Below are 24194 nucleotides of genomic sequence, written 5' to 3' on the forward strand. Positions count from 1 at the left end.
GCGAGGTTCAGTCTCATTGGTTTACAGTTTTCTTATCTTTATCAGAGACAGTCAGCAATGTCACTTGGCGACGCCAAAAAGCATCATATCGAAATATAGTCAGACTACTTTGCAAAGGTCGACTCAAGCATGCACTCAGACGCTCGAGATCATTTAAGCCTCGCAAATTCTCCACTCCTTCCTTCGCCGTCTGTACATTTTGAGAAAGCAGGTAACTTTGGTTATAGCGCGGACAGTCCAACATGTCTGATCTTGTGGAGAAAAGGATTGTGAGGAAAATCGATAGGCATATCATGCCATGGGTCATCATCGCATATTTGCTGAAGTGGGGGTTCTATTCCTTCATCGTCCATGTCAGGAGCTTACATAGGATATAACAGTTATCTTGACAGAACAAATTTGGGTAACGCGTGAGTTTCACAACAGCCCGCTCCTCTCAATAACCAGTCTGCTTACGGGTAGTGATCAGACGAACTCTTAACAATGATAAACCTGGTGAATCGTTGGTAGAGGTGCTTAAGCTTTCGGGAGACAGATACAACTTGGTTGTCGCGATATTTTTCGTGTAAGTTTTCCGCTCCATGCTAACCTTTACACATCGTCAGCTTCGAGTTCTCGCTAACTTCTCATACTCGCTGCAGACCCTATGTCATATTCGAGTTCCCCAGTAACATTGCCCTTAAATACTTCACCCCAAGCAAGTGGATTGCCCGGATCATGATCTCGTGGGGTATCGTGACCATCTGTACTGCTGCTATATCGAATTATGCGGGTCTCATGGTCTGTCGTGTATTCCTGGGTATTTGCGAGGCCGGGTTTTTCGTGAGTTTGTTTTTGTTTTTATTTTTATTTTTCATATTCGGATACCGCAACACATATCGTATCGATTGATGGCTGATGCAGAGAATCTCGCCTTTCCTAGCCCGGTGTCATGATGTACCTTTGTTTCTGGTATACTCCATCCGAGAGGGGTACCAGAATGGCCATATTCTCCGCTTCCATCGCTGTCGCCGGAGCATTCGGTGGCTTGATTGCTACTGGAGTCTCATTCATGTCCGGGAAGGCATCGCTCTATGGATGGCAGTGGCTCTTCGTCCTTGAGGGTATCCCCGCCGTCATCGTGGGAGTCTTGATTTACTTTTTCCTTCCCGACTACCCCGAGACAGCCCGATTCCTGACCGAGGAGGAGAGAATCGTTGCGTCAGAACGTATGGGACCTTTCGCACCCAAAGGTGAGATATACCATTATTGGGCCTAGTTTTGTGTTAACCGGATCATGCAGGTACGGACAAGCACTTTGACAAAGCCGACTTCATCGCCACTATCAAATCCTGGCACTTCTGGATATTCTCATTGCACTACTTCTTGATGACAAACTCTCTGAATGCGTTTGGCTATTTTGCCCCGACTATCATTTCTGCTATGGGCTTCAAAGGATGTAAGTGACTGTTCTCTCTTCTCAGAGTTTAGCCTATGCTAACAGTCAGCAACAACAGACAAAGCACAACTTTTGACAGTTCCACCTAACGCATTCGCCTTTTTCGTGATCATTGGCAACTCCTGGTGGTCTGATAGGCGAAAGGAGCGACCACGACATGTCATAGGAGCTCTCATTCTAGTCGCCATCGGCTACATACTCCTGGCTACTGTGAAAGGCGTAGGCGGTAGATACGTTGGAACTTGCTTGATTGCTTGTACCAACGCTGCCGTAATTCCTTTCGTCGCATATCGCACAGCTACCGTAGCCGGAGCCACAAGTACAGCTATTGCGACTGGTGCGATGATTGCCATTGCGAATTGCGCGGGTATCGTTGCCCCTTACTTGTTCAGGTCGAAGGATTCACCTCACTAGTGAGTTGGTTTTACATGTATAGAGGACCCTTGCTGACATGTGTTACGCAGCTATCCTGGCTTATGGACTCTGTTCGCCATGCTTGGCACAGCAGTTCTGCTCACTGGTGTACTGTGGTATAAATTAGGTTCGTCGAGTGAATATAGAATACCGGTTCAAGATCAGAGTGGATATGTCGTTGATATCGGGCTCAACGAGACGCCAGTAAACGAGCGAGCTGATTCCGAAGGCGAGGAGGGGGAGAAGAAGGCGCCTGGAACTCAAAATGTGAACGTATCATCGCTAGAGGCTCGCTAAGCGGGGAGAGGTATAGGTATGGAAATCCATTAACCCTTACAGTAGTGTTCTGAGCATGCCGATGTATTGGCATCATGCACATAATAATGTCGACCTCCTGCATTCTAGCAGTGTCCATAGATATTGCGTTCCAGAGCCTACCATCACCCGGATATTACTGCAAATCTGTCTGTATTTGAAGCGCGTCTTCTTGATCGGTTGTCGTCGGTTCTTGTCGGATCTATAGCCTCGACCAGCGACTGTTTTTAGCATGATCCGATGGGTACCGTCGAAAACACCTTTCATCGTCCACTTTATATCTGTGTCATCTATACCATTACTCAATACACATATTGACCATGCCTGCTCAGCGATCGACTCCTTCAGGAAGCTCTACTCCGAAGAAAACAGTCCATGTCAGGACATACCAAGCATGCGAATCCTGTCGGGCAGCCAAGTTGAGATGCGATTTAGGAAGTCCTGACGCACCTCGTGATCCACCATGTCGTCGCTGCCTACGAACAGGACGTCAGTGTAAGTTCACCAAGTCATATCAGAGGAAGACGACCTCTATGAGCAATATATCTGGGGCGAATGCACCTCCAGCTTCGGCAGAAACCTCTCAGAGTGCAAACATTCCATTCCAATATCACCCGTTAACCGGTATACCATCACAGTCTTTTGCCTCGGATGAACATGGAGACTTCAAATTCGTCAGGGCAGAAGCACTGGAAAACCCTGCAGACGCTCTGAGAATATTGTGCGCGGCCGCTGAAGAAGATGCGGTAGATGGGGAGGAGCCTCGACCCACTATACAGTACAATGTTGGATCAGGATTATGGAATCAATGGGTACCGGTTAGAGATGGACTGATGACTGCAGACGAAGCGACCGCTCTTTTGGCTCAGTGAGTTGCTTGTCCACTGCTATTCCTACCATCTTAATCATCACTGCATGGCGCATTCTAGCTTCGGCACCTACATCAACAAGATGCTCCCTCTCATCCCTCTGCAGCTATTCCAACCCGAAAACTTTCCTATCCTGCTACAAGAATCGCTCCTACTCGCCGCTATGGTCTGTACCGCTTCCAGGTATATGGATATGGGTGAATCATATGACCCTCTTGAGCCTCGCCGCTCAAGGATAGTACAGAATAAGATATCAGGCTGGATAAGAGAAAGAATCGGGTATATAGCCATGGGAGAGTGAGTCGGTCTCAGCTTTTATCGTACAAGTAAAAAAGAAGATCGTCGCTCAGACAACGCACTTAGGACTACATCACGCACTATCGGCACAGTGGAAGCGCTTCTCATCCTCAGTGAGTGGCCACCTCGTGCCATGTTGTTATCGGATAGCAATGTTATTTCGGAACCCAACTCTCATCGTGGACCAGCCAATCCTTGCAAAGTTTACGATGATTTGTCATGGACAATGATTGGATTGGTAGGTCGTGAACATGGTCTTGGGTCTGTCAGTACTCTTGACGTGCTTGATTATAGGCAACTCGTATAGCCCAGGAATTAGGCCTGCATGATGAGAAGGCGTACCCATCAGAAGCGCAATCAGAGTGGTCAGTACACCGGCGGCATAGGACTTGGATATGTGAGTAAGGATATTTGTGGAGAAAGAAACACATCACGATGGCTAAAGAGACTATTGAAAGTCTGTCAGGCGGCCGATCGACAGTGAGTGGTGGCTTAGCAAATTCCCGTCTGACATGGATACAGTGCTTCGGTACGACTGGGTAGAGATTCGTTGATCCAAGGTATGCGTCTTTCTCCATTCTATAACTATCCAACTGACTTTGCGCTTGTATCTCCCCAAAGCCAGTGAGTCGCATACCGGCGGCCATTGATGATGGGGCTGACGGACCTGGAAGAAATGCCCACTGGCTGGTGGGATGTTCTCGGAGAATATAGCCGTTTGTCAGGAGATGAGACCTTCCCTTTTCCCCGTGTGCAAGTGAAGTGGAAAGAGATCATGCTCGTAGCCCAATTTACACATGTAAGTGCTGATCGCGATCTGAGCCTTGGACATTTCTCATCCTGCTGCAGATGATCGGCTTGATACAAGAGCAGTTCTACGACTCTGCAGATATCACCTCGGAGCTCATAAGAACAGGCAAGTTCGAGAACACCTTGCACAGGTTAAAGCCCGAATTAGACATGGCATGGTATCTCAAAGCTGGTGACCTCCCTACTTACGACCTATTTGACCACGATGGCCCTGCATTCACGGAGGATGAACTGAGAGAACTGAGATGGCGTTTGGACCTGGATTATATCCGGTGAGTGAATGATTCAGGGATGGATACATCAATCGTTATGATCACAAGCGTGCTGACCTCTCCATGTTCAGGCTCTACAGCAATGCAATAGCGATGCGGGCGGCTCAGACTCGGGTCATGAGACGTCATAAGGTGAATAGCACGGGACACATGTGGGATGGTCGCTGATGTCATATGGTAGACTAGAAACCAGAACGATCGAGTGTTCCAGGCCAGCGTGATCAACTCAACCGAGGGACCCTTCATCATTGAGGCTGTGGATGCTGCTGTCTCACTTGTGAAATACGGTATCGCTTTGCATAAAAAGGGGTTGTTGCGATATTGTCCTAGTCGAGTCTTTCTCAAACTGGTGAATCATTTTGCAAGTCACATAGGAAGGTCGCTGATGTGTCGATGCGTAGGTCTTTGCAAGTGTCTTCCTGATGAAAGTGAGTGTGCGAGTTCACACACAGAAGCTAGTGCTAATGAGCAATCAGGCGGTATCATTCGGTGCTGTCGGTCAGCCGGAACAAGATACAGTCAACCTGCAGTGCTCTCTGATCGAAGCCCTGTCAACGGCCAGTGTAGATGATGAGCATGTTGCGGGATATCTCGCTGGCAGGTTACGACGAGTATTCCCTGCTATTTCCACCGGCCCGTCGCGCACACTGGCCGAAGTCAATCCATATAGCGATATGCTGAACATGGAGGAGTCCAACATTCTCTCCCTATTTGGGTTTGCTTCCGAAACTTTCCCTAGTGTCGAAAGTGATGGCCATCTAGAATCGTTGTCAGGCTTTGGGTATGATCCCAGATCGGTTGTCTCTGATATAGAGGAACTTCTGGCGGCGTCAACTAACAGCCAATCGGTATCACAATTTCCTATTCTATAAAAGTACCATTCAGGCTAAATGATTAGACATCTGAGTGGATTGCGACTCCATACGAGTGTCTGTGTTTCCTTACATCTGCAATAGCTTCGAGAAGACGAGATGGGGCATCTTGACCAGGCACGAGTAAATCAGCCACACTCAGATATAGTCGCAGTCGCGGTTTTGTCCAAACTGGACTCTCCTGGGCATGTAGCAGAGTAAAGGTGAATTGCGAGCGAGAGTACTACGTATTCCCTTAGTAGGAAGACTTGTATGTAAATGTAAACACGAGACGTTTGGCTCAATCTTGTCGCACTTCTTGGCGTACGAACTGTGGATCTAGGGTTGCGGCCGGTCAGTGAAACTGAGTTTCCGATATCTTTTGATAGCATGGGAAAATGCAAGTGGCTCTGGGTTGCGTATGAAAGTCTGGAAGAATTGGGATGTTTTTGCCTGTAAGATATAAAGACCAAGCTGTGTAGATAGCATCTTCTCAATGACGATCTCCAACGTATATATTGCGTAAGGATATTCTGTATCTTTTCATATACATAATGAACGGCTCTTCCAGATCAGCTGGCCCAGGAGCGGTCACCTCTCTTCCTCAGGAGTCTCCTCTGGCTGAAGGTCCTCCAGCAGCAGTTGAAGTGCGAGGTCTTTGGTATAAGCTCCGACACCCTAGCCCAGTGTGTTGCTGGGAGCACCGTGAGTGGACATTCTGACGACACTTTTGGATCGCTTGATGACTCGTACTGAATCGATTAATTCATGATCTAGTTCATGTGACCTTGGTGAGCCAATCAGCTTGTTGATGGCCATTGTGATTAACCGATTGCCGGTACACTCCTTAGCTAGGAGAGTTTGCTGGCACCTTCCTCTTCCTATTTTTCGCATATGCGGGGGTCATGGTAGGCAAAAGCTCTTTGGGAGGAACTCCATCTACAACCAGTGAATTCCTAGTGTTCCTACTATTCGGAGCGACCAGCTTCGGTGCAAGTTAGGCAATCAATGTCTGGATATTCTTCCGAGTCTCCGGTGGTCTTTTCAATCCCGCTGTGAGTCAATTCATGGCACGGGATGAGTGATGCGAGACTGACGGGAATCCAGGTCACTGCCGCTTTTATGCTGTGCGGTTTGACCCATCCTATCAGGTAAATTCAACGCTCACAAAGAAAGATGGGTGCTAATCCATCTCCTCAGAGGAGTATTTATCATCATAACGCAGCTTATAGCTGGCATATGTGCCGCCGCTGTGGTAGATGCACTCACACCTGGATCATTGAGCGTGGATAACGCTCTAGGACGCGAGTGCGACCCCAAAGAGGGAGAAAGCTGACAAGCCGCAGCGAACGTATCTGTATCTCAAGGACTGTTCATGGAGATGTTCCTCACGGCGGAACTGGTTCTTGCAATCTTTATGGTAAGTTGCCATCAGAACGGTGAGATGTGCGACACACTGATTTGTGGCATGAATAGCTCGCGGTGGAGAAACATGGGGGCACATTCCTTGCCCCACTTGGTATCGGCATCGCGCTATTTATGGGCCATATGGTAGGCATATATTACACTGGAGCTGGTCTCAATCCTGCTCGATCGCTTGGACCAGCAGTCGTCGAGAAGACTTTCCCAGGCTATCACTGGATTTACTGTGAGTACGCCGAGCATATCTTCTCGGCTCCTCAATCATTAACGAATTCAGTAGGGATTGGACCTTTTCTCGGGTCACTTTTGGCTTCGTTCTTCTACAAGACACTTAGAGTCTTCGAATACTATACTGCCAATGAAGGTCAAGACGACGATGGACGTAGCCAAAAGCTTGCGTGAAGCCTTTGCTTGGCCCGAAGACGAAGTGCACCAGTGGGGATGAAAGCCATGAACTTCATCCAAGCTGAATGCCAAATGGTATATAAGGAAAAAGGAGGAAAAGAGAGCATGAGGTACCTGGATAATAGGGAGAGAATCATGAACATTAAAATACTATAATAATATATATGTGGTCTTCATGAAATCTATAATGTTCTTGCAGCTCGAGTCATCAAAGCACTCTTCTATGCCGTGGTTTTTTCGGTCCTCTGCGATTTCTGTCGAGAAACCGTTCTCATACCCTCTTGATCGGTGGTAGGTTTCTCCTTCCCGGTGTTTTTGGGCTACGTATACGGCATCATGTCAGTCAAGTCCTCATACTTCCATCAAAGGTTGCACTTACCACTCGCACAAGCCAGTAGAGACTGATAGCGGCGATGATATTGACGATGATATACACCCACATCAAGCCGAAATCTCTCCATCTATACAAAGAAGTCAGCGATTGTGAAAGGATTTGTTGTATAAACTCACCTGTTCCCATAACTAAGATTGAACGCTGCCAGGAAAGTATTTGTTTTGGAGATTGTACAAAATTGACAATTACTACTAGCATTCTCATCAAGGAGATATCCTCCGAATGCACCAATGTACTCGGCAAGATATGCGGAACAGGTTTCGCCTGATGGTGGATCGAATTTGAGGTACTCAATATCCGAGCATCGCACATCTGTATTGGCGACAGCCACACTGAGCAGACCTTCGACCAGATAGGTAAATGGTGAGACTCGATACATGAACGTCCAGAAACCGGGTAGAGAGTCGTACACGACCAAGACACTGCGTCAATCGATTAGCTATGAGTGGTGTGTAAATGGTGGACCTGACCCACCCGTTAAAGATCAAACATAAGGAGAACATCAACTGAGCTACGTTACCTGCTGTCTCTGCCAACTCCATACCAGCGACAATTGCGGTAGCAAAGGTAGAGGTGAACAGGAAGAACACCTGTAGGTACAACCACATAAGAGCACCTCGAACATTCACAGTGTCGGTCGGAATGGCATTCCGATAATATCCAATTGGGTAATACCAACAGAGGAAGAACAGGGTACCAACAAGCACTGAGTCAAACTGTTAGCTCGAAAATTGGGACAAATGCATAAGACTTACTTGACCAGGGAATCTCGACAACGATATTACTTAAAATAAAAACTTTCCAGCTGTATGTCTTGGACGGTCTCTCTCTAGACTCGTACAGACTTCGTTGGACTACAAAGTTTGGCATGATCTGTTGTACAAGCTGACCAAAAATAAGAAAGGACTGCACAGACGATGTGATCAGCGTCGTCGTCGTTAGATCAAATTGACATGTAACTCACCATGAAGGCCGAGAACAGCTGACTTTGGAGACCCTGTTGAGAGGTGTCTGCTTTGAAGAACGAGAAACCGATAAACAGAGCCTTTGAAGAGCAGTCAGCTGAATCACCAGATGCACGAAAAAAGCGATTACTCACCGAAGAGACAGCCAAGAAGAACTTGGAATAGATATAAGAAGGAGTTCGCCAGTATTGTTCGAAAACTCGCTTGAGAACCACCATGAACTGAATACCGAATGGAGCAGCAAACTCCGAATACGCCGCTTTGTCCAGCTTGGTGTCCTTGGATCGATCTTTGGAAGCACCTTCAGTCTTCAGTAATTCGAGCTCTTCCCGAACTCGTGCACGCTCGGGGCTATCTACCCATGTCTGATGCCAGTCCACTGCAGTATGACTTCCGGGAGCTGCACCGATAGCCGCCAACATCCATTCTGCCGGGTTCTCGCCAGGAGGGCATTCAGGTGCACCATTTCTTGTAAAGTAGTCGATCAGGATGTGAGACCCTTTACCTACTTCTCCGAAATATACAGTCTTACCCCCCTTGGCTAAGAAAAGGAGTCGATCGAAGTTCTCAAAAAGGATGGCTGAAGGTTGGTGGATGGTACATAAGATAGCTTGACCGTTTTCCGTGAGTTTTCGTAAGAGCTGAAGGATATTCCAAGAAGTCTGAGAGTCTAAGCCGGAAGTAGGTTCGTCAAGGAAAAGAAGCAATTCTGGCTTTGCCACGAGTTCAACACCGATAGTCAACCGTTTTCTTTGCTCGACGTTGAGACCTATTGGGAAAGGGTAATGATAAGCTTAGAGAACAACAGCTAGATGAATCTAAGACTTACCTTCACCAGGTACACCAACGACTGCATTGGCATAACCATCCATTTCCAAGAGTTTGAGCACTTCCTCGACATACTCATGCTTCTCCTTCTTAGTGACATGTTTAGGTTGTCGGAGCAACGCACTGAATCGTAAGGCCTCTCGAACAGTACTGGTCTGTAGATGTAGATCTTGTTGTTGTACGTAACCCGTCTTTCGTTGGAACGAAACATCTCTCTGGTTACCATCAACCAGCATTTCACCGGTGACGACACCCATAGTGACTCGAGTAGCTAGCACATCGAGAAGTGTTGTTTTACCAGCACCAGATACACCCTACAACATGTGATTAGCCAGATTTCTGGAGAGGGCAATTCGACTTACCATAAGAGCAGTAAGAGTACCAGGTTTGACCCAACCATCAACATGATCCAAGATACGTCTAGTCTCCTTCTTTATCTTGATATCATACACGACGTCTTTCCAGGAGAAGATACTGGTTTGTCTTTGGATGATCGCTACATCACCTCCACCCGAGGAAGTTTTGGCATCTGAAGGTTTGATTTTCTCATCTGATCTATTAGATTCGGTATCGCCTTCTTTGGACGGTTGAAGCTCTTGAGGGATTTGACCCTTGGGATAAACCAAGATTTCTCCTTTCGATTGTTTCTCGGTGATAACCTCAGTAGCACCAATGTATGTAGCGAAGAAGAAGAACATGAACGCCAAAAGGATCCCAAAATTTCTCCACTTGTGAGCGTGGAAGTACTCATAGGACAGAGCGAGGTACGTATCACCACTGACAACGCTGGACCCAGCAGTGGCTCCGACAGTACTACAAACTCGGTTGGTAGCTCCGACGTCGGCGTAGGATGGAAGCATCGGCGAAGGTACAAATGAGGAACAGGAAAATTCTCGACCGTGGAATTCGTTAATCATGAGCGATTCGAAAGCGTAAGCAATTGGGTCGATGTAGTTGATCCATCTTGACCAGCCTCGCATGTATGTCACAGGAATGGCAAAACCGGTGTAGACGACAAGACCAATCATGATGATACTGGCAGGTGTCATGGCGCTGACAAACTGTCGAGAAACGGAACCGATAGTTCGAAAGATCATTGACATGGTAAGAGTTGAGAAGAAGTTGATCAAAAGGTAGAAGAAGAATGAACCTAGAACTGAGTCAATAAGTGAACGACATGGACTGAAATAGTAAACTCACCAGGATCACGACGGAGATTTGTCATAAAATACAGTACCAAATTGAAGATTATACAGTTTAGGACTTTGTAAGGCATGTCGACAAGTATGGAAGCGAAGGCTTCTGCAGATGGATGATAGCTAGAATAATGGGCTTAGTCTTTGGTTCTACTGCCGGGTCTAGACTTACAAAGCGTAACGAGCGTGTTTCTCAACGATGGGACGTTGAGCATACAGTGTAAGAATCTATGCATCCTATTAGCGTTCCTTGTTGCTCAAGGAGGTAGAGACGAAATACACTCGCTTCTAAGGCAGCACCGAAAGCGTTCAACAAGACAGCAAAGAACAGTAGAGACCCCCGTGAGTAAAAACTTCCCGTGGTGTCCTCTGCATGAGTTATTTAGCGAGGGTCAAGTCGATCACTGAGATTACTCACGAAGATTGAAGAAGACCGAACTGATAATAAGACCTGTAACAAAGTTACCGAACAACTGTGTCAACGTAAGACTTGGATCGGCACGCAGACGCCAGAATCCTCGAGCGACACAAAGCTTGACCTGTTGACCGTATGAGAGAGTGTAAGGCGAGGAAGGACGACTGAAGTACCCAAATCAGTATGGCTCACTGAGATGGGCATCAAAGTTCACTCACGTTCTCTTCGATTGTTGAGCTCTTCTTGAAGCCAAAATTCTTCATACCTCTCACCTCCTGTGGGATGTCTTTCATTGAAAGCAGCGATATCCGCTCGTAATTGCTGGTACTCTTCACTGGCTTTCCATCTTTGTACAAACTCTTTAGGAGTCTTGGGTACCTGGTCTTCAAATCCGGGTTTTGCTTGACGCTCCGAAGCACTCGTCAAACTAGTCAGGAAATCGGGAGTGGTCTGCTGCTCAGGGCAATGGAAACCCATCCTCTCGAAGAAAGCTCGAGCTTCACCAGCTTTTCCAAAGTAGATTTGTTCTCCCTCGTACAAGACAGAGACTTTGTCGAAAAGGTCGTATGCCGATTGAGGTGATTGATAGATGGCTACGACAGCCGTCGTACCTAGGTATTCTGATTGTAATCGAAGGGTTTTACAGAACTCTATGGCATTCGCACTGTCAAGACCTCGAGTAGAGTTGTCCCAGCACTGTAGGGGTGCACCTGAAAGAGCCGCTTCAGAGATGGTGACACGCTTACGTCTGATGCAGGATGACGGAAGAGGAAAGGGAAAGGGAAGAAAAGAAAAAGGGAAGAAGGTAGATCAAGGTTCATCAGCGACTAGCCCACAGCCGCTCGGAGGATTGAACATCTTGCACTCACTCTCCTCCCGATACACCTCGAATGAAATCATTCCCCACTCTGGTGTTCACCGTATGAGTTATACCAAAGACAGACATGATAACATCTCTGAAGTGTGTTGCGGCTTCTATTTTGCTCAATCCCCCAGGTGGGTTTCTAGGCGCTCGTGCTTCTGCGGCGAACCTGGAGTAAAACTGTCAGAGCAGAAAATGTAGACACTCGTGTGATTGACTGACTGAAGTGTCTCTCCCACAGTCATGTTGGGGAAGTGTACATCTACTTCGGCAGTGTAGATGGCTTCACCTCTGAATCGGCCATGCATTTGCTTGGGAGTAAGACCTGGCATCGGGTCAGCTTGAATGCGCACGGAGAATAAAGGTCTCTAAGTCACCTCGGTAGTTGATCTCTGCTTCTTCATTAAGGAATATACCATTTGTCTCTCCAGCTATGGTCTTCAGCAAAGTAGTACATCCACTACAAGGGATATGAGCGAAGGCATGATGACACGATAGATTTACCCTTACTCACCTTCCTGGAGGACCCAACACTACCAACATCTCCCCGCTTTCCAGAACACCATCCATATCATTCAGAATATGCACTTTACGCTTCCTATTACTGATGAGATCCCGTGCGGAACTGACGAGGGATAAGGGAATATTGCTGACGGTCTTCTGGTAATCTGCAAAGAAGGTCAGCTAGGTCATGTCTTTGGAAGATCAGTAGTACCCACCTGCATCTGAACCGAAACCGTGAACACTCATACCACTGTAGGATATACCGGCAGTTCTTCTCGGTGCTGATTCCAGACTGACCCTGCTCATCTGCTTGACCCATTTTCGAGCGTCGAAATTGTCAGAGAAAGGATCGAGATCGCTATCGGGTTGGTAGTCAAAGATGTCGTTGCCCGTTCCTGCTCCGGAGATGGAAGCACGGGATATCTGACGGGCGAGCCCAGTGACCTGTTGGTGGCGCTCGTGAGCTGTCAATGGATGAGATTGCCCCTCATCGCCGTTGAATTGTGGGTGGGTCCCATCGTTGGTTTGTTTTCTGGACATAGCTCGCGCCAGCTCAGGTTGTTCCTTTGCTCTGTTTACGAAGTTGTAATCGCCTATGCCGATAGACATGGTGGACCGAACGTGTGGGGTGCTTTATCTGAGATCGATTATAAGGATTTGTTGAGTAGAATCAGTCGCACGCGAATAAGCTATGTAAGAATGTGAGACTCTGAGATGTGAATCGGGCTCAGGGGCCATCGATCTATATAGGTAAGATCTATGCATGTATGCTTGGCGAGAGCAGTATTATCGTTCGATAATATCAGCATCATACGCCGTCGATGCATGGTTGTTTGTTGATCCTCTTTGTTTTCTTTCTATATTCGGGGCCCGGTGCAAGTACTGGTCTGAGACGGAGATGGAAATTCAGGGCCAGACCCTCACAAACACCACGGCCACCGCGATCTCTAGCCTATACCCGCAGGCAACCTAGTAAGTAGATCTGGTAGATATCGTAATTTTTAAGCAACTACATACAAAGCCAAGGGTGCGACTGGCCGTCGGTGCACATGGGAAGAGGGCGCTGATCTGAAGAGTTGTGCCAAGCAATGATTACTCGTAAGCGCTGGCCGGATGCTGCCAAGTACGATTCAGATGTCGTATACTACTGGCAGACGCGTATTTGCTCGTCGAGCAAGATCATCTATGACCTCATCACATGCTAGACCGACGGCAGCAAGGTTGTGGTCAGTAATTAGTTAGACCTACGGTCGAGTTCCGCAGGTTGCTACGATGGCGCTACATGAGCGTGACCTTCTCTCTAATCTCTTGGTATCGACAGCGGTGAAACATCGGTGTCTGGAAGTACCTCTCAGATAATGCCATAGCCGGATTGCTTGCATGTAGTGACATTATTCAAGAGCTTTCGGCGACACCATCACATTATTGTTGCCAGCGGTCTCTGACGTATAGTAATCTCACCTACTGCTGCTGCTCTCAGGTCGCTTTGCCGACGACATCCCAGCAGAAGTCAATGGGTTTCAAAGGGTTGTCGATTCACATACATATCCATTAGGCGATCTTGAATCGCAAGCTATAGGACCCCTGATGCTCAAGATCTTACATCGATCCTCGCAGCGGATTCAAACAGCGTTCATTCTTAGAATGACCAGCTTCGACACACAGTCTGCATCGTTTACTTCTCATCCGTCCACGGCAATGTTGGGCATACATATCATCGGACGTACGGACCACCATTCCGAACATACTCTGGAGCCTCCCCATGACACCACAATGCATAGACGTCCTATTCGAAAACACGGGGGGCCGCAAATTGCATCATACCTCAATCTGGGGAACAGCATGATGTCGGACGAGCACTCCTCAGATCTCAGTGGGGCATAGATTCGAAAACTTCAAAAGGAGTCTGGCAAGAAGAGATTGCAATGCACTAAGCAAGGAGTTCGAAATTCATCGCTCGAAGATGTGAAGATGTAGTAATCCTTTCACAGGGTCTGACTTTAACAAGCATCATAGCATGGTCTCGAACGGCAGATTCAGACCTATGAAGGAAGATTTCCGAAATTTCCGAGGTTACATCCTCTGTTTCACTCGTGTCTTGTCTGCTTCCCTGATCATGCCGGACGCAGGTGAGTAAAAGATAATTTCGAATCTGTCCAAGCGAGATCAAGTCCATCGACATCGTGTTAAGCGAACATTTTGTTGGTAATTTTCGACTTTCAACTCATTTCCCTATAATCTAGTCCTCACTAGAGGTCATATGCATACGTCCTAGCTCAAGGTGTCTCATACGGTCCCACCGGATTTAGGGTATGCTTACAGTAGTATCTCTGTCCGACCGATCCGAAAATGTGTCGTCCAAAGAGGGGCCGTACATTATGCCATAGGTTATGGGTTATGGATTACCAACGAAATTTTTGGCGAGAAAGCTCCAATTCAATATAATCCAATGACTACTTGACGTGCAGCTGAGCTAGACTCACGATACTAGCTCATTGTTTTGGTCTTCAAATATCCTCTCATCCATCTTCTTTTCTTTCATCTTACTTGTTATTTAAATCATTTCTGTTTCTGAAAATGTCGAACGAAATCACTCAAGTCCATCCTCAACCTGTTCAAGACAAAGATATCGTTGACGCCGAAATAGCTCAAGCTGGATTTGGATACGACGAATATCCACCCTCCGGGAAAGACGTCGCGAACATCCCAGCGAACTCTTACGATGTTGATCCCTTCAGTGCTCAGCGGGAGGAGAACGCAGAGGATTATGTAGATTTCAGATCGATGGGCTGGGTCCAAGCTGGTCTGGTGGCTACTGCCGAGGTGAGTCAGCTTCCCTCCCATCTTCGCGACTGTTTGTCGACATGGTTGGGAGCGTTCAGTCGATAACCTCTTATATTGATAGAACATCGCCTTGGGTGCTCTTTCATACCCCTCCATCTTCTTACGACTTGGTATGGTCGGAGGTCTCATCGCCAACATCGGTCTGGGTGTTCTCGCCTATATCACAGCTTGGATTATGATCGATTTCAAGATGAATCACATGGGTGTTATGCATTTCGCGGATGCCGGCGGTTTGCTGTTCGGTAAATGGGGTAGAAGAATCCTAGGTGCTGGTATGGTAGCTAAAGTAGGTCTATGTTCATCACAAACCGCAATATGGACGGTTTGGCCGATATTGATTCGATGTCTTTTCCCCTTCGCGAACAGAGTATCGGTCTTGGTGGATCACACGTCTTAGCTGGTAAACAAGCTCTCAACACCCTCAGTACCAATGCGATTTGCAGTGTTTGGTTTGCACTGGTCATCATGATCGTCAGCGTTCTTGTGAGTATCATCTCTCGGACGTGCATTTCCCGTCCTGTGATGATCTGAGACTGATGATGATTGCAGATGTCAACCAATCGAGAATTTGGTAAACTCGCTCCTCTCTCTTGGTTATCTGTCTCTTGTATCTTGATCGCTTGCATGATCACCATCGTTGCTACTGGTGTAAGTGGTATCCCTCTGCACAAGTCATTTCTGGATTCATCTAATTTTCTTTTCAATAGGTTCAAAGCCCAAGTGTCCTCGAGAAGAACGGTGTACCTATCCAATGGCATGCTGCTCCTACCAATCCAGACTTGATGGATGTCATCGGTGCTCTCACCAATATCGTGTTCGCTTACGGTGGTAACATGGGTGTATTCAGTTGGTGTTCGGAGGTGAGCCCGGATTCAACTATCATTCTGACCAAATACCAGCACAAACTCGACTGACCATTGTTTTGCATCAGATGCGAAATCCTAATGATTTCAAGAAGTCTTTCCTCATCACTCAAGCTGGTGGTATTATCGTGTACTGTATTGTCGGTGCTACCATTTATGCTTTCGGAGGTCAAGTGAGTATTGTTATCATCAGTCTTTGACAATGTCCCATCAACATTTTGACTAACCTTCTTTGATCTTGTATAGTACGTCACCTCACCAGCATTCACGATGACCACCAAACCCGTCCGAATCACTGCCTACGCTTTCGCCCTCGTTACAATCCTCATATCAGGTATCGTAGGTCTCAACGTCGGTGCCAAGTACCTCTACGTCAACACATTCCGAAAATCAAGATTGCTTACTTCCAAGGGCCTTCGAGCGAGACTCGCTTGGGTGGCTATCATCCTCGTCATGTGGATCGCCGCTTTCATATTGGCCGAATTGATCCCATTTTTCAACCAACTTTTGACAATTGTCTCTTCGTTATTCAGCGTATGGTTCTCATATGGCTTATGCGGTGTGATTTGGTTCTACAACAAACATCCTTATTTCGCTAAAGATGGTGAAGTGAGGGAAATGAGAGGGTTCTCGAGTTGGTTCTTCATGGGTTGTGCGATTCTTTCTGTAAGTTTGCAATCCCGATCTTAATGTGACATAAGTTTGGGTTGAAGCTGATCTTATCCCTCTTATGTTCAGATCATCCTCAGTATCGCTATCACCCCTCTGGGCCTGTACAGTGCTATCGAAGGTATCAAAGAAGGCGTAAGTGACTTGTCTGACCACTTCTGAATAGCAAATAAGACAAAGCTAAGTCAATGACTGATGATGTTAATAGTACTCTGCCGGTACTTTCAAACATCCTTTCTCATGCTCATAAGCCAGTCAAGATGATTCACGAGCTGGATGCACAAAAAGGAAGATTGCGTACGGGGAAACAAGGGACTGTCAACTATCAAGTGCTATTTGTGAGGATCATCTTGGGGAGGAACACGTAACAGTGAGACAGCATTAGGGACATTACCTGCCAGAGCTTGTATAAACGTATCATCCTGGGGTACTACATGATAAAGGGTCAATATGATCGTTGAAGGGATGAGCATCTTGTCAACTATCATTCTTCAAAACTCGATCCATTCTCAATGTCAAATTATATAATACAATGCATAAATTGGACTCATCATCATTTACATTATTATCTTTATAGATCATAATGCATTTTTATATCGTTTGGTTAGCTACAGAGTCTATCACCTAGATCAGCCCAAGTTAAAGGGTGCGACAATCATCCTACTCATTCATCATTGATGATGTATGAGTTACTTTATTCCGTTAAGTCGTGATGTCTTTCATACAGTCATGTATATACTCATATATTTTATCTGCAACGCACAGCGAATCCAGTGGGAGAATCTATACAATCTATACACATCTATCTATTAATTCTATTTAACACTTTATTTATCTATATTACACGTATTTGATTTAAATTGTAACAAGCAAGGATATATGTATGTAAGGTGATTTCATCTATATACAATCTACCTATCCAGAATGGTATTGTCCAATGCCATTTGGTATATCTCGTTGAGGATTTGTTATGTTTTTTCTTCATCTCCCATTCCCATCCTACCTTCAGTCACGATGAACCTGATTATTGATGTTCAGGTTTACCCCCTTTACCCCATATCATCTCGGCAGCATCGATCTCTTCGGGTGCCTTTCGTCGAGCGAAGACGTGGAAATGGGATAAGCCAGGAACAGATTGGATTCGCTATAAAAGAAGAGCAAGCAGTCAATAATGCGATCGGGATAAGAACCCACACATGTCTTATGGTATAGGAGCAGATGTGAGAATCACGATGGATGTTGAACAGTGTACCAACTGACAGGAGGATTGACGAACCACAAGCATTCCCAACCTCTCACATCCCATAGACCCTCTACCATCTTCTGGACTTCCTGACCACCTTTCGAAGTATATTGCTTACCTGCCCACTCCCTCATTTCCTTCCCGCCAAACATGAGATCGACAGCCAACCAACTATCCGATTGATAATCGCTCAATTGCGTTGCTTCCCATGCGAAAGGGTGAGGCGGTGTTGTACAATTCGTCGCAGTTTGGGTAGGTTTCTCAGCTGCGGTGAATGGTATCACACCGGTGAATCCACCTAAGCCTTCTTCTTCGATCTTGGTCCATAAGGCTAAGTCGTCATCGACAAGTGATTTGTGGGCGATGGGGAGCTATAAAAGACAGAGGTGTCAGCTCTCTGAGGACGTAGGGAAGTGATTATCCAATCTGGACAGCTTGGGATATGTAGATGAAGAGGATGACTCACTTTTGACCAAACACACAAATGTCTAACGCCGTAGGGTACATTATATGGCCAATCGTTTGTCAACACAGCATATTTACTCTCATCAAAGCCCTTTTCAGCATCATACGTCAGGTAGTCATGAGGGATGGAAGATGAGGTTACATTCGAATCATATGTAGGCTCAGCAGCTGATTGAGGGAATGGGAGTCGGCCTTGTTTCAAGTAGTTCTCTATTCCATGAATGTATAACGTCAGCTCAGAGACTTGGAGGGATCATACATTGTGGAATCAGGCAGTGAGTTGTGTCTGGAGCTATATTGATTGGGACGGACGGTGCTGTGACTCACCTGTAGATCCATATTTCTCCCTGATACCGTTCATCCACCTGTTGTATCTCACTTGCATCTGCTTGTTCCTCATGAGCTTTTCCAGCCGACCGCTCACTGGCAACGAGCACGACAAATCAGCAGGACGATTGAGAGTTATCTTGACGCCAGGTGGTGAAATTGTACTCACCGATGACCTCTTTCAGCTCGCCCCAAGTATACATCCTAGGATACGCGTCCAGCTCATCTTGAGTGGGTAAACCAGCTATCTCTGCTGAAGCTTTGTGGATGCTGGGACCAGGGTATCGGGTATCGTTGAGGTAAGTTACTTGTGACATTTTGGCTGGGTGGCGGGGACGGGTGATAAGGATGAGTGAGGTTGGTCGAAGAAGAAGAAGAAGGAGAAGTAGAAGGGAGTGTGTTGACAATTAACTGCACAGATAACACGTCATCAGGAAGAGTCCGCCCGGCAGAATCGCAGCTGTCGGTGTTAAGGGCTTTGCTAGATCGAGTGCACCAACTATCACCGATGGTACCCTCCTGGGCACACACTGTGCCACATTTACCTCGAGCGGTCTCGCGGTGTCGGAGTTATGTGAATTACCGATAGTATGCTGGTTGTAGTTTTTTCGTATAGGATGCATTGGTTGTGACTGACTGATGGACTGACTGTTGGCTGTCGGTTCAGGAATCATCGATTCGAGGTATTCAAGAATACATAGCACAACATACACCCTCTTCTACCTTCTTCATCCATCAAAAGACAATACGTGAGTGCATATCACCTTCCACCTATCAGACGGACAGCAGTATCGCTGACAATCTCATCGCGGTAGATCTTCAAAATGGTACGTTTCGTTCATGTCAATCGGTTGTGAAGGGAGTCCGAGAAGGATTAGACAAACATCTGTTAGGAAAGATGGAGGATCAAAAGACTTGGACGAGGGACACCGTGGAGAGGTGTTATGAGGGAATGGAAGCGATCAGAATTGAGCAGAATATCAGGAAGCGACGTAGAACGATGTGTTAAGGATGGAGCAGGATTGAGGATTAGACGCGATTGGGATAGTGAAAAGAGGCTATAGGACATAAGACTGATATAGAATTAATATCAATAGGCCGACAAAACCGCCGCCGTCAACCCTATGAAGGAGCTCAAGATCGACAAATTGGTCATCAGTGGGTCATTCTTGTTTGACCTCGGTGAGAGTAGAACGAAGATTGCTGATGAATGTCAATTGTCCTTGATATCTTTCCTCTCCACAATCATCTTCATCCCCATTCATGTGACCTCATCGCCTCCATCCATTGTTATCCTCTTTTTCGATCAATAGACATTTCCGTCGGTGAATCAGGTGATAGATTGACCCGAGCCGCCAAGGTGTTGGAACAACTCACCGGTCAAACACCCGTCACCTCAAAGGCCAGATACACCATCCGATCTTTCCAAATCCGAAGAAACGAAAAGATCGCCGTGCACGTCACCATCCGAGGTCCAAAGGCCGAGGAAGTCTTGGAGAGAGCTTTGAAAGTCAAGGAGTACGAGTTGAGAAAGAGGTGGGTTTGGTCAATTTTATCAGCCGTAGCAAAGGGAAGAAAACAGGAGATGCTTGGGGACATGCGTGTTGACCACTCGAAAGAATATATATATTATCCAAGTGCGATGGGAGAGGCCAGATAATTCCATGCTTGAGTAGCGATGAAGGGATCCATGCTCATCCTGTTTCCATCTCATAGGAACTTCTCTGAAACCGGAAACTTCGGTTTCGGTATCGAAGAACACATTGATTTGGGTATCAAGTACGACCCAGGAATTGGTATCTTCGGTATGGACTTGTGAGTTTAGATTTTGTTCTCCCACGTTCATCAACCTAAAAGTGTATATATTCTCACGAACTTCTCGCTGACCAATCCTCTCTCCCACAGCTTCGTTGTCATGGGTAGACCAGGTATGAGAGTTGCTCGACGAAAGCACGCTGTCGGCAAGGTCGGTGCTTCCCACCGAGTTAGACCCGAACAGTGAGTCATGCCTTCGTCTTTCACCATCGACCAACAAACAATGATGTATGAAATGACGCTAATCATATGTCTCTCTTTGTTCTTATAGCACTGTCGCCTGGTTCAAGCAACGATTCGATGGTATTGTCTCACGATAAATCACTTAGTTCATCTTCTGATTTTGTAAAAACTTCATTTGATCATTGGGGTTAGGTTTTTACTTGGATGAAGAGAATTGGGGATGTATTGCATTATATATGACGAACATACCCGCCCGATACGTCCTGATCGGCGTGATGACTCTTGGATCTCGTTGGGATTCATGTATAAGTTTGACGATATCACTAACAACACCATGGGAGAATATCTCGAGTTATACGTTCACATCCTGAAGCTGACAATGTATGATCGCAGGCCGAGACCAAGACTTACGGAATCAGCCGCACTCATGTCTGTCTTATGCTGATCGTAGAGATACGCTTCTTCTACCGATGATCTGATATACGTGCAGAGCAACAACTCGCTAGAAAGATGAAGTCTGCACATTGTCGAGGGATCCGAGGTATAAATAAGTTCATTACGATTGATTTGACTAAGACGATCATGTCACATTGCAGCTTACTGAATCCTTTACGGATAAAAAGAACCAGCACATAGCACAGGAAGTGCATGTGGTCGCAAAGGAAGGAAGAGGCATCTTAAGCTGTGAAAGTGGCGAGAGACTCGCAATGCGTTCGTCAGCCCCCATGATAATTGCTTTCTGTACTTCGGTGGGTAGTATCAATCTCGATGCCTTCTCGCATCACAGAAGAAATGGTGGCCTTGGCCTTATTACGCACTGAAATATTCAAAGGTCAAGGGCAAACGTGTCACACCATTGCAGAACACTTCGGAACGTGTTCCAACGTAGTTGACGGACTTTCAAATCAGATAAACTCATGACTGAAATACATACTCTCTATCGATACTGGGCACAAGCATGTACCTTACCACGATTTAGCGCAACTATGATGATTGCTCACATCGACATATGCATTCAGAAGAAGACTTTCTCTCGAGCCCCATCCCGTCCCATGAACGTGCATGGAGCACCACGTGATCCATTTTCTTCCTTGAATCAGGATGTTCGATCATTGGTACAGAAACACAAACGTTGTTCCCGAGGAAAGTTGTCTTTTCGTACCTTGACTGACCACAAGACAAATCTGATAATGTCGGTGAAGATGATGCATTCCATGAAAATCATAAAATCAGGACAATGACGGGCCATAGTATAAAGATGTTACAACGGTTGAAACGCCAGTAGATGCAAGTCGTGCTACACTTTATCGACCTAACTGATAACAAGGTTGATGTTTTACATCGATACTGTAAGGTACTTGACTGACCATAAAACCAAGATCTATCAATACAATCATGTACCCTCTCATCGCACTATTTGCTATCCTCCCATTGATCGCCTCGACGAGAGCTTGGTCATCGGATAATCATACTTGTGCATTGACCAATCCCATCTATTCATGTGAGAACACGACGGCCATCGTGGATACTTGCTGTACGCCCACTGAAGGATTGGTGCTGATAACTCAGGTGAGTCGGCATCGAGCAAGTTGACTTGGCGAGAGATGTTTGTCTAGCTGATAAAGAGCTGTACTGTATGGTAGTTCTGGGACAGTGTGAGTGATTCGCCAAATGATTGTTTAATTTACACGATCTTGCCCAACACTGATACTGATGATGTTTGCCATTTGGTATGACCGGTAGTATACAGGACTCGAGGACCAAGGTTCGGTCTTACCCAAGGATTCATGGACAATCCATGGTTTATGGCCTGATAGGTGTGATGGGTCATATGGCGAGTAGGACTTACTAATCACTGTATCAACCGGTTTTTGACCGTCTATCTCGCTTTATCCACGGCTATGTTGACCATCATTCTGATGAATTTTCAGGCCAATACTGCGACCTCTCAAGACAATACGATCCCGCCCCTTCACCAAAGACCACAACTGGTAAGCCCGATGGTACCCCCGTTCCAGCTTGGCAAGGTGGTGATGTGATCACTCCCCTGTTGGAGAAATACGGTAAATACGATTTGTTGGCTTTCATGCAAAAGTTCTGGAAATCTCAGGTGAGATTTTACCATCGAAGTAACAGTCAGTCTAAAAAGACTGACGATTTTTGCGGTATGTAGAACTCACCTGATTGGACTTTCTGGCAACATGGTGAGCAAAAATCTGCTGATGGTCATCTGTCTGCATTATACACTTGAGACTAATAGTTACGAATCCTTTCCATCTAATCAGAGTTTAGCAAACATGCTGTAAGTCGTTATTCACACATGGGCCGTCACAGATGGACCTGTATCACTTCGTAAAATAGAACAACAGAGTAGCATCAAGAGTTGATAGCTCAATTTATTTTGAACAATTTTCTAGACTTGCTTCACGACCTACGATGTAGGATTCAACGGTTCTCCTGACTGTTATGGCACCTTGTACGAGAACAGCACCGAAGCCTCCATTATCGATTTCCTCGAATCGGTCGTCAAAGCCCAGATTCAATATCCAACTTATCAGTGGTTGGAAGAGGCCGGGATCGTACCTTCCAACGAAACCAGTTATAAGATTAATGATATTCAAGATGTTCTGACTAATGCCTCGGGAGCTGAACCTTATGTGAGTTATCCATATGTCATGCGATATCAAGAATTGTCGTATTGGTCAGCCACAGTAATTTATTTTCGTACTGACTAATTGTTGTGGAAACGTCCTGTCCCATTGTACACTTCCATCATACAGCTCGGATGTACTGGACCTACTCGACAGGTTTTAGCTGAAGTATGGTACTATACCCATTCGTATGGACGACCTCAAGATGGAATCTTGAAGCCTATCGACCAAACTACCAAATCCAACTGTAATGCCACTGAACCCGTTTGGTACTATGAGAGGACCGTGGGTTCAGAATATTAGATAAATAATTAGCAGAGGAAAAAAAATGGAATAAACAAAAGGGACTGATAGACGATACAGAGTATAAGATGGCAACTTGATTCTAACACTGGATGGTGAAGTCTATAGATAAGTATAATCGGAGTGAAAGAAAATTCACAAGTTATAATCAGTTGGATTTTGGACCAATGAATTCAGTACAACAAAAATATAATGCAAATAGTTCCGTGCGGTATCCGCTTATTCCGAAATTCCTGTAGCAACTGTTCTCCTTGTAGTGAGCAGTGATCGAATGACAGAATGTGGTGAGCTGTTCTTTCATGGAGCCATGGTTCGCGAATCCCGCCCGACTCTGCCGGGGGATAACCCTTATTAATCTAGCTGAACTCAGTCTATCGAGATTGAGAATGAAAGTCATGAAATTCATTGCATAAGAGTAGGGAAAAGATGATTAACTAATAGTACAGAGGATTAATCAATCATTATCGTTATCACTTTGACCCAACCCATTTTCGTATCCCATGTCCGTACCGGTATCATTTATGTCCTTTATTTGAATTTCTAATCATCAAGTCAAGTCAATCATTCCAAGTTC

The 24194-nt window shown here is 46.0% G+C and overlaps 8 protein-coding genes across 8 annotated transcripts; 6 read left to right on the forward strand and 2 right to left on the reverse strand.

The window, feature by feature from the left end:
* Nucleotides 1-242: 242 nt before the first annotated feature.
* I203_106879 (uncharacterized protein) lies at nt 243-2149 on the forward strand (the record flags this gene model as incomplete). The annotated part of the gene is made up of 8 exons (XM_019151503.2): nt 243-325; nt 381-410; nt 470-565; nt 642-822; nt 923-1232; nt 1283-1438; nt 1497-1851; nt 1903-2149. 8 exons carry the CDS (start codon nt 243-245, stop codon nt 2147-2149), a joined length of 1458 nt encoding a protein of 485 aa, XP_018999178.2.
* Nucleotides 2150-2487: 338 nt separating this feature from the next.
* On the forward strand, nt 2488-5287 carry I203_106880 (uncharacterized protein; the record flags this gene model as incomplete). Its single annotated transcript, XM_065518080.1, has 12 exons — nt 2488-3035; nt 3097-3333; nt 3400-3571; nt 3628-3730; nt 3792-3813; nt 3856-3893; nt 4008-4132; nt 4183-4415; nt 4487-4547; nt 4597-4764; nt 4817-4843; nt 4892-5287. The coding sequence occupies 12 exons, from the start codon at nt 2488-2490 to the stop codon at nt 5285-5287; spliced, it is 2130 nt and encodes a 709-aa protein (XP_065372810.1).
* A 533-nt stretch (nt 5288-5820) lies between these two features.
* Nucleotides 5821-7090, forward strand: I203_106881 (uncharacterized protein; the record flags this gene model as incomplete). The annotated part of the gene is made up of 9 exons (XM_065518081.1): nt 5821-5971; nt 6044-6057; nt 6118-6174; nt 6268-6321; nt 6374-6417; nt 6467-6570; nt 6613-6686; nt 6743-6914; nt 6969-7090. 9 exons carry the CDS (start codon nt 5821-5823, stop codon nt 7088-7090), a joined length of 792 nt encoding a protein of 263 aa, XP_065372811.1.
* A 224-nt stretch (nt 7091-7314) lies between these two features.
* Nucleotides 7315-12866, reverse strand: I203_106882 (uncharacterized protein; the record flags this gene model as incomplete). The annotated part of the gene is made up of 20 exons (XM_065518082.1): nt 7315-7413; nt 7473-7554; nt 7604-7909; nt 7962-8193; nt 8243-8393; nt 8452-8532; nt 8587-9221; nt 9282-9594; nt 9643-10430; nt 10481-10599; nt 10649-10704; nt 10763-10845; nt 10895-10949; nt 11024-11055; nt 11110-11639; nt 11761-11922; nt 11976-12078; nt 12131-12213; nt 12268-12421; nt 12473-12866. 20 exons carry the CDS (start codon nt 12864-12866, stop codon nt 7315-7317), a joined length of 4458 nt encoding a protein of 1485 aa, XP_065372812.1.
* A 1968-nt stretch (nt 12867-14834) lies between these two features.
* I203_106883 (uncharacterized protein) lies at nt 14835-16883 on the forward strand (the record flags this gene model as incomplete). The annotated part of the gene is made up of 9 exons (XM_019151498.1): nt 14835-15080; nt 15163-15387; nt 15468-15584; nt 15651-15749; nt 15809-15961; nt 16033-16137; nt 16211-16630; nt 16703-16768; nt 16842-16883. The coding sequence occupies 9 exons, from the start codon at nt 14835-14837 to the stop codon at nt 16881-16883; spliced, it is 1473 nt and encodes a 490-aa protein (XP_018999173.1).
* A 774-nt stretch (nt 16884-17657) lies between these two features.
* I203_106884 (uncharacterized protein) lies at nt 17658-18985 on the reverse strand (the record flags this gene model as incomplete). Its single annotated transcript, XM_019151497.1, has 5 exons — nt 17658-17777; nt 17894-18247; nt 18343-18551; nt 18669-18764; nt 18838-18985. The coding sequence occupies 5 exons, from the start codon at nt 18983-18985 to the stop codon at nt 17658-17660; spliced, it is 927 nt and encodes a 308-aa protein (XP_018999172.1).
* Nucleotides 18986-19792: 807 nt separating this feature from the next.
* Nucleotides 19793-20803, forward strand: I203_106885 (60S ribosomal protein uL5; the record flags this gene model as incomplete). The annotated part of the gene is made up of 5 exons (XM_019151774.1): nt 19793-19826; nt 19982-20204; nt 20385-20483; nt 20574-20666; nt 20755-20803. 5 exons carry the CDS (start codon nt 19793-19795, stop codon nt 20801-20803), a joined length of 498 nt encoding a protein of 165 aa, XP_018998918.1.
* A 1258-nt stretch (nt 20804-22061) lies between these two features.
* On the forward strand, nt 22062-23620 carry I203_106886 (uncharacterized protein; the record flags this gene model as incomplete). The annotated part of the gene is made up of 8 exons (XM_065518083.1): nt 22062-22235; nt 22310-22321; nt 22410-22500; nt 22598-22776; nt 22840-22870; nt 22952-22968; nt 23084-23323; nt 23447-23620. The coding sequence occupies 8 exons, from the start codon at nt 22062-22064 to the stop codon at nt 23618-23620; spliced, it is 918 nt and encodes a 305-aa protein (XP_065372813.1).
* Nucleotides 23621-24194: the final 574 nt, after the last annotated feature.

Source organism: Kwoniella mangroviensis, chromosome 2 (assembly GCF_000507465.2).
Source record: "Kwoniella mangroviensis CBS 8507 chromosome 2, whole genome shotgun sequence".
Classification (NCBI taxonomy): domain Eukaryota; kingdom Fungi; phylum Basidiomycota; class Tremellomycetes; order Tremellales; family Cryptococcaceae; genus Kwoniella; species Kwoniella mangrovensis.